Source organism: Columba livia, chromosome 16 (genome assembly GCF_036013475.1).
Source record: "Columba livia isolate bColLiv1 breed racing homer chromosome 16, bColLiv1.pat.W.v2, whole genome shotgun sequence".
NCBI lineage: Eukaryota > Metazoa > Chordata > Aves > Columbiformes > Columbidae > Columba > Columba livia.
Genome location: NC_088617.1, coordinates 4,639,600 through 4,648,491, shown reverse-complemented (window position 1 = coordinate 4,648,491; position 8,892 = coordinate 4,639,600). Strand labels below are relative to the sequence as shown.

Genomic DNA, 8,892 nt, shown 5'->3' with positions numbered 1-8,892 from the left:
CCAGAGAGAAACTAAGGGTTGTCAAGTTGAGGGGGCTGTGCTTATTTGTTTTCCCAAAGGCATTAAACACCTGTTCTAAACAAAGAGCAGGTACAGGATTTGGAGGCAGAAAGACTCCAGCCGTGGTTGTACACAGGACCCACCTGCTTCAGCTTTCCCCATTTATGCACCACAGGCAGGAAAAGAGGTAACAGGGAGGGGGGAACTGGATCAAACAGCAAATGCTGCTGTTGGAGCGGAAGAAGAAAAACCAAAGCAGCGGAGCGGTTCCCTCCAGGTTCACACTTTACTCGCCACAAGGCTTTGTGTCTGCAATGCCAAGTACAGAAGTGACGGCTCTGGTGTCTGTACAAAGCCCAGGTGCCTCGCACTGGTGTGCCATCTGAACACCAGCTGCTCCTCTGACTTATTTTGTGGAATTTGCCTCAATTTACTCGTCCCCTCCTGCTGCTGCAGGAGCAGAGTGTCAAGTGATAGGGACAGTAGAAGAAAGAACATGTGAAAGCCAAAGCAGAGCAACACAACCCATCATTAAAAAGCCCAACACCACCGTCAGTAAAAAGATCCTTTGCTGCAGGAGAAGCTTGCCCACACATCTCCAGTGCATCCAGTAGGATCTCTGGAGCTTGCAGAGCCCCACAGCCCCTGCTAGCACTGGAAAGCACATTTTCAGGTTTGGCAAAATACCCAGCTGGTTATAGCTCCCGTGGCCCCGTGCAGCCAGGCAGGGCACAGGGCTTCATCAGCATTCTTAAAACACTGAACTGCCCTGTACTGCTTGATAAAATTGCTGTGTCTCTCTAACACAGCCAGAAATCATGGGCAAGCACCTCTCCATTGCACATACTTTCATGTTTGTACTGAAGCTCCAAAACGAACAACACTTTGAGCCACAAAGGAGATGAGACTATTATCAAACAGGAGGCAGGACAAATAGCTTCTACCATGTTGTAGACTCTACAACAAACTTTAATACTCTGGAGTTACACTCTGCCAGCCACAGAGCTGCTTACAGGTACATTTGGAGAGAGCTTTAAAGCCAAAGAGTTGCTATAAATCCTTTTGTCCTGCTAGCTTGACAGTCCCTCTCCCCCCAAATATTTTTGCCCTCTATTTCATTAGAAAAGGGTTTTACACATTACACAGGGGTTACGTAAGAATCCAGATGTGTACAAGAGAAGTCATGCACTTGTGATTATTCTTCAGCAGGGGTTTCACCATGTCCTCAAAGGAAAAAGACCAGGATAGGGTGATAAGGACTCCTTTCTGCCTTTGACAGGACATACACCAGCCCCTGCACCTCACAGATCTGTGGTAAAAATGTCCATCTTCTTTTCAGTACCCAAATCAAAAATCTGGAGAGTTGATCTGGTGGAAAGTGTCAGCAAAGTAAACAGGTTTCCTTCCCGTAGAAGAAAGCAAAAGTATTCAGTGTTCACAACCAATTTATCATTTTTCCCCATATCCTCTGCCCCATATCTACAAGTTCCCAAATTCTGCAGTCAGCCAGATCCATGTCAGTGCCTTGAAGGAGGAGGGGACAGGTGTCATCCCAAATTACAGGGAAACAGCAAAACCCAGGAGCTGTGCCAAGCTCTTCGACATCTCATAGGTGCAGGATGGAGCCAAGTGTTTGCTGAGCACCACAAAGTGCATTCCCCCAAAGGTTTGTAAAAATAATCGGAAAGATGCCACGACACATGCTGCCACCACCTTAGCTGTGATACTTACAGAGCTGCAGTTTATAAGTTCAGCCAAGTAATGATGAGGGGGATGCCGAGGATGGAAACATTGGGAACGTGGGTGCAGGCAAAGCTTTGGGCCATGCTGGGGCTGCAGAGGTCAAACAAGCTGCCTTGAAATTTGAGTTTTCGAGATTCCCTTCTCAGCATCTCCCAGACGGCCGCTGCTTCCTTCTGGCACTCCCTGAGCGCTGTCAGGGCACACGTGTGGAACTCATCCCAGTACCTGCAGTCAGGAGAGACACCACCCCATCAGTCCCCCCATCCGTCCCTTGCTGCCCTGAGCCTACCCATGGTATTTTATCATCCCCTCCCTCATCTCCCAGAGCATCTCGGCTAAAACTCCAAATGCACACTGTGGCCAGTGCCAGATGGAATGACCCCACACTGCATTTAGCCAGAGTGGTATCCAGCCTGCCAAGGCTTCATCCCCCTCCTCAAGCTGCTTTCTTACCTCTGGTGAAGAACTAAAGTGGCTCTGCCCACAGGTGCCAAGCTGAGCAGGGAGAGGAGACTCCAGCTGCCTGGGGACCAAACAGCAGGTACCAGGCTGGGCTGTGTCCCTCCACCTTGGAGGACAGAATGGGCATCCCTGCCTGAGTTTTCTTTGGCTGTTGAGTATCTGAGGACAGCGAGGCATTAGACTCCCCCAAGGCTGCTGTAGCTGCCGCAATGGGGAGGGCACCCGCAGCCCAGCAGGTTGTTGCATGCACACTAGTGTGTCCATAAATCCTGATGCAGCTGAATTCACAGGTGAGGTCTCCATTTTGTAGGCACAAACCCACAAAATGAAACACCAGAAGCCCAAAAGTCTCAGCAAATGCCGTGGGCCATCCTCTCCTCTGAAAATGGCTTCTCTCCAAAACAAAACCTTCCCCAAGGGACAGATAGGACTCTCCACCATGCTTGCTGCTAACCTTCCCCCCCATGACTTCTTTCAAAGAAAATTCCTTTACCTGAAAAGAACTTCACACAAGCATTCCATATTGCAGCTTCTTTGGAGCAATTAATGTCCTGGCACCCAGCACTGGGGCAAGGCAGGGACCAGCCTCTGCCAGCTCACAGCACCCAGCAACCTGCACCCCGAGCACCCTCCTGCCCTCCCCTCCAGCTCAGCTTTGCTGCCCCATGTCAGCTGGGGCTGGGCACCACCTCCAGGCCATCACGCACCAGCAAGCTGGGAAGTGCCTAGAGGACATGAAGAAGATGCAGCCCGGCTGAGCTGGGACCCTGCACATGGGAAAAGGGCTGCTCGGTTTTTCCCAAGTGCCCTATGCTGGAGACACCACCTTGTGCAGACACATGGACCTGAGTGCTCTACTTACTTGGTTTTCCTACCAGGGCTTATATCAGAACACCAGCTGTGAGGGAGTTCATTAAACTGAATCACTGTGGCAGAATAAATGTCCCAAGATAATGAGAAAAGCTGGTGCCAACCCAGGTAACCTCCTGTGCTCACTCCCAAGCTGCAGCAGCAGCAGGAGGCAGATCTGCTAGGTGAGAGTTAAACCGGGCCTGTGTCTTTGGGCAAAGTAAGGCTGGGGGAAATGAGAGGGGGATGACAGCTCCTGCCTGGTTCTGCTTTCAGCCTGGATGGCAATTCACAGTGTTTCATCCTTCACAGCCTCCATCTGCTCAGCCAGGCGGGCTGCACCAAGCCCCAGAGCAGCACCACGCACGCAGAGCCACGATGCCACCAGCCCCAGCTCTGCATCCATCCCTCACCCGCTCTCCTGGAGAGCGGACCAACGCACCAGGAAAGCGGACAGCAGCAGAGAAGGCTGAGGATTACATGCAAATAATCCAGAAGTATTTCCTGGCAGGAAGCTAGGAAATCAACTTTTTCTGAGCCACAGCAAGCCCAGCTAGAGGTCCAGCAGTGCCTGCAGGGTCCAGCAGGGAAGATCCCAGGACCTGTTCTGTGATGGTTTGTGCCCCAGAGCCTGGGAAAAAAAAATCTCTCGCAGGTTTGATGTGAATTTCAGCAGCAGAGCCTGTCCTCCGGCAGTCAACCACAGCACGTGCTGGGCTGCGTGCTCAGTTGTTTTCCAACACCAAGCAGCCGCATGTTCAAAAAAAGTATGTATTAATATTACAGCCTAAAGCAGAGCCATTCCCATTCCAACCCAGCCTTCACCACACCCCAGAGAGGATTTGCATGCTGAGCTAGGCTGTCCTATGGAAAAAGTAGAAGAGAAAGAGCAGGTCACAGCCAACCTCTCGCCAGCATGTCTGCTGGCAGGGGAATGCATGGACAAAATATATATATATACATATATTTTTTTTAATGGCGGGTAGTTAGTTTTCCATTCTCTTTGAGCAAAGTAGTTTTGTTGAAGTGTTTTCCGCTTCTGACAACAACCAAAGTTACCTATTTGCGCTGCGGCAGGCCAGAGGACCCTCCGCCTGTCTTGGCAGTGGTACCAGCTCCTTGTCCTGGCTCACCAGAGCCCAACCTGCCTCCACTGACTACCAGATGTCAGCCAGCTGTGCTGGCACCAAAAGCAGGTCTGAGAGCCTCCCCCACACCACCAAGGGCAATGCCTTCCCCTCCCAGCCCATGGGGTGGTTTTCAGCAGCTCAGAAAACCTGACCCACAGGGCACTCGGCCCTTTGCCTTCCCTGGCAGCTTTCCACTCCTCCAAGGCACCCAGGTTTTCCCTTAATTGCTGTCTGCATTTCCTTATAACTCTTTTTAACTCCCCACAACTCACTGCTGAGGACACAGAGCTGCCTCCATTTATCTCTGCAAACATTTTATTTCCACCCTTCACTTGCCCCCCAATACCTTGCCGCTTCTGCTCGTTTGCTTTCCTCAAAGCTGTCCAACAGCACCCCTCATTACCCAACTCTTCTACTATTATTACTAAAGTTACGACAAAGTTAGCGTCCCTCCCACACCATCATCTTGGGGCACTCACTACAAACTCACAAAAAACAGCGGTGGGGCAAATTCAAGCCAGAAAGAGGAAAGGTCTCAGCAGGGAGGGTAAAAGTCCAGTTTGGTCAGCAGGATCCAACTCCGGGTCGGGTGCAAGCTGCTCCCTCAGCCTCTCCTGGGGGACAAAAGGGATCAGGACCCATCAGCCCCCCTTCTCCCGACTGTGGGCAGCCAGGGGGTTATGGGATGAGTCCTGGGGTCTAGAGCTGTTGCTAAGGGTTGGGGGTGCAAACTCTAGCTGGAGCCGAGCAGCAGATGGATGGAGGGAGCTCGCCATGTCTGTCTGAAATTGAAGCAAGACTGGTGGGATCCAAAAGAACAGAAGAAGAGTTCAGAGAGCAGCACCCGGCACAGGGGAAACATCAAAAAACACACTGGCCATGCAGAACAGATAAGCCCCAAACCCTCCCTAATTCAGGGAGCAGCCCCACTGGCTGGGACATGCAGGGGGTCCTGGCACGGGGCTGTACTCACCCGCAGACACGGTGCAAGCCCTGTAGCTCAATGCCATCTGCCTCCTCGTACGTGGCCATGTTTTCCCCCAGCTTGAGGATGCATTCTGATAAGTCTTGGTAAACGTTGTGACAGGCGATGCCCGATGCCAGCAGCCCAGCCAGGTGCCCTGCCAGCCACCGAGGGGGTCGGTATGAGCACCCCGACCTTTGGTGGACAGAGCCCACCTCATTCGCGGGGTGACCCGAGTACCCTGCGCTGTCACAGCGCCGGTGCCACCGGGGCACGGTGAGCTCCCTCTTCCGCTCACGAGTTGTGGTCGTCGCCCGGCAGGCGGCAGGGACAGGCGGGGGATACGGCCAGCTGAGTACCTCCAGCCGGGACACACCAGGGAGACACGGGGCACCGATCCAGAGAGGAGGGAGGAGATCCCGCATCACCCCCCGCCCGGACACCCACCCAAGGGGCCACCGGGGAAGCGGCCCCTCCCCACCACGGGCACCCCAAGCCCCATGCCGAGCACCTCAGTCCCACTCCGGCAGCCTTACCCAGAGTGAGGAGCAACACGGCCGGGTACCAGCGCTGCCCCATCCCGCCGCCGGCTCCGCCACACCTGCTGCTGCCGCTGCCCGTACCCCCATGTCCGGCCGCGCTCCCCGCCTGCCCTCGCAGGGAGGACACCCGACCCCGCAACCGCTAATGAGCGGCTCTGACCGGGGCTAATTAGGAAGGGGGCGGGGCCGCGCTAACGAGCGCCCGCAGCCGCCACGTCCCCCCAACCCGGCCCCATCGCGCCCTGCGGCTCCTGGATCCTGCAGCTCTGGACCTCCCCGCATCACATCCCCTCGGGATTCTGTGCCAGCACCCACGGATCCACGCACCCTGCACCCTAGGGACCGGGCACCCGCGAGCCCCATGGTACCCATTCACCAGCACCACTCCCAAAAGCCCCGCGCCATTCCCCTGCAGGCTGCACTGCCCGCTCTGTGTGTGTCACCCCGGTGGGGAGCAGGGGCTGGGGCCACTGCCAGCAGCAGGCACACGGGCAGGGCACAGATGGCTTTGCCTCGAGTTTAGTTTCTTGGCACAGCACACGGGAAAGCAACAAAGGACGTGAAGCAAAGCCCGGGGTGTGTGTAGTTCAAAGCCTTAAACATCAGCAGCTACAGCTCCCAAACCTTCTCCCTCAGTCCTGACACCAACCATTCCCAAGGCTCTCATGACCTTCAGGGGATTACTCAGAATTTTGCATCGTTACAGCCTAATCCTGGCTCTTCCCAGTGAGTCCTCACACTTTCCATCCAGAGGTCTCCTGGCTGCTTGGATGGTATCAATGCAGGGCTTGGTCACGTCAGAGCTCACTCGTTGCTGGTGACAGCTTGGCTGTTGAGGACACCACTCTCCAGCAGCCCATGAACCAACGCCACTGGTGCCCAGTGCCACGAGCTCTGCAAGTGGGATCCCTCTGTGCACAGGGACCCCCTGTCCCCAGGGCAGCCGTCCCAGCCCCCCCAGCCACCTCCAGCCCCAGGATCCCAGAGCAAGCAGAAAACACAACTCAGCAAATACAAGAAAATGACAGAGAGCTCAGGTCTGAAAAAACATGAACAAATATATTTGCAGAAAAAACTGAATTACAACAAACTATTAACAGAAAAAAAAACCCAAAATACTACAAATGAAATACAATCAACACACTAAATATAACAAACTACAAAACTCCCTCTTCTACAGTCTAACCCACCCCACCAAGCCCATCAAAAACATATCAACTATCCATCCACCTTCATTTCTTCATCAACCTCTTCATCTACTTCTATTTCTTCTTTGATGACCACCTCCTCATCCACTTCCATGTTTTCCTCATCTGTCAAATCCACTTCCATCTTCTCAATCTTTCCTTGAATAACCCAGTGCCGTGCACAGTGTGGTGTATCCTAAGGCAAAAGCCAAGCAGAAATTGTATTGGTCCTGCCCTGGACAACCCAGCAGAGCTGTAGGACAGGGTTCTCAGCACCCCTGACCCCTCTCACTGCCCAGGAAGAGCTGTGGGGTGATGGGTCCCCTGGGCACATCACCAGCAGGAGCTGCCTGGAGTTTGGGCAGCTCCTGGGCCACCGGCACCCACGGGCTGGCACCTGTAGCCAGATGATCCTGCACTTTGTGAACTTTGGTATCTTCTGCAGCAATTTGTTCTTCCAGATCTGTGGAAGCAGAAAGGGTAGGTGTGAGCTGCCATGTCCCTGCTCTGTGGGGGGTGCCAGGCACAGACCCTGGCCCCACACCTGCCTCCGAGCCCTTTAGCTCCTTACCCTGTGCTGGTGGTTTTCCATCTCTGCACTGCTCCCTGGGCAGGGCTGGGCTGCCCTGGCTCCAGCCTGGAAAGGGGCAGAGGAGGCACAGGCTCAGGCTCTGGGCAGCACCAGCTGCTCCCACCGAGCATCCCTCCGGTACGAGCCCGGGGTGCCCTGGGCTCCCATAGGGACGTGTCCCCCTAGGCAGGGATGCTCAATTTCAGCAGGGGACAAGCAGCCCAGAAGGGCTTCTCCCAGCCTGTGTTCTTGCAGGGGTGGGTGGAGAGGATGAGTCGAGCTACCAGTCCCCCGAACACCCCAGAGCGGGGTCCCCAGCCCACGCCATCCCTGCAGTGCCTGCTCCAGCCTGCCCGGGCAGTGGGGGCTGTACCTCCAGCAGTGCAGTTTTCCTCTTCTTCAAGAGCTTCATAATGAAAGAAGAGTAGAACTGGATTGGTGGGAATAGGTGAGAAGGGCTGGGAGGTATGGGCAAAGGCATGGGGAAGAGGATACAAGGGCTGGACTAGTAGGGCAAGCAGGAAGTGTGGGCTGTACCTCCAGCAGTGCAGGTGTCCTCTTCCTCTGGACCTTCACAATGGGAACACAGCAGCAGTGGCAAGACTGCACTGAGGCACTGGGAGCAGGCGAGAAGGGCCGAGTTGCACATCTGAGGCACCGGGAGCAGAGGAGACAGGCTGCGTTGTGCTTGTCAATGGACACCAGCAGTTGCAGCTGGAACACGGGCTTGGACATCACATCTCTGTGACATGGGAGCTCCAGTGCCTGGCTAGGTCCCTTCCAGTGCAGGTTTCATTGAAGGACAGACTGCACTGGGGACTCGAGGCAGTGGAGGCTGTACCTCCAGCAGTGCAGGTTTCATCTTCTTCAAGATCTTCATAACGCACAAAAAGTTAGAGGGGAAAGATGGGACTGAGGTGCTGGGAGCAGGTGAGAAGTGCTGCATTGTACTTGTCAATGGACACCAGCAGTTGCAGCTGGAACACGGGCAAGGACAGAAATACAACAAACACACACAAAGAGAGACTCAATCTCCCTTTTCCCAGACTAATCATGTGAACTCACTTTTTCATTACTCCAGTCTTAAGGTTTCTTAACTCAGAACTCTTAATTTGTGCACCTACAAGCAAAAAGATAAATATCTACCCAGCCAACAGGGAAAGGGCTCATCCTTCCCCTTCCTTCATGGTGTGGGCATCCTCTGTATCGCATTGGTAAGCACAAAAGCCTGAGTAGTCCAGCTGCTGCTACAGCCACGTCAAAAGCTTTTTGGGAAAGCTCATGTTTTACACCCTCTAGCTCAGAGATTTGCTCTATAGCATTTCAGTAAGTTAGCAGATTTTGACGAAACTGCCAGACAAAGGTGCTGCCTGCAGGAGGCAGCAACTTCCAGGCGATAATGCTGCATTATAGCCCTGTAGCTCGCTCTTGCCACTTCTCCTGC

General features: G+C 54.0%; 1 protein-coding gene across 1 annotated transcript; it reads right to left on the bottom strand.

Moving 5' to 3' along the window:
- Positions 1–938: 938 nt before the first annotated feature.
- Positions 939–5,858, bottom strand: LOC102092047 (neuritin-like). The gene is made up of 3 exons (XM_005502708.3): positions 5,685–5,858; positions 5,158–5,305; positions 939–1,968 (listed from the first exon to the last, which is right to left on the bottom strand). Exons 1-3 carry the CDS (start codon positions 5,725–5,727, stop codon positions 1,743–1,745), a joined length of 417 nt encoding a protein of 138 aa, XP_005502765.1. The 5' UTR covers positions 5,728–5,858; the 3' UTR covers positions 939–1,742.
- Positions 5,859–8,892: the final 3,034 nt, after the last annotated feature.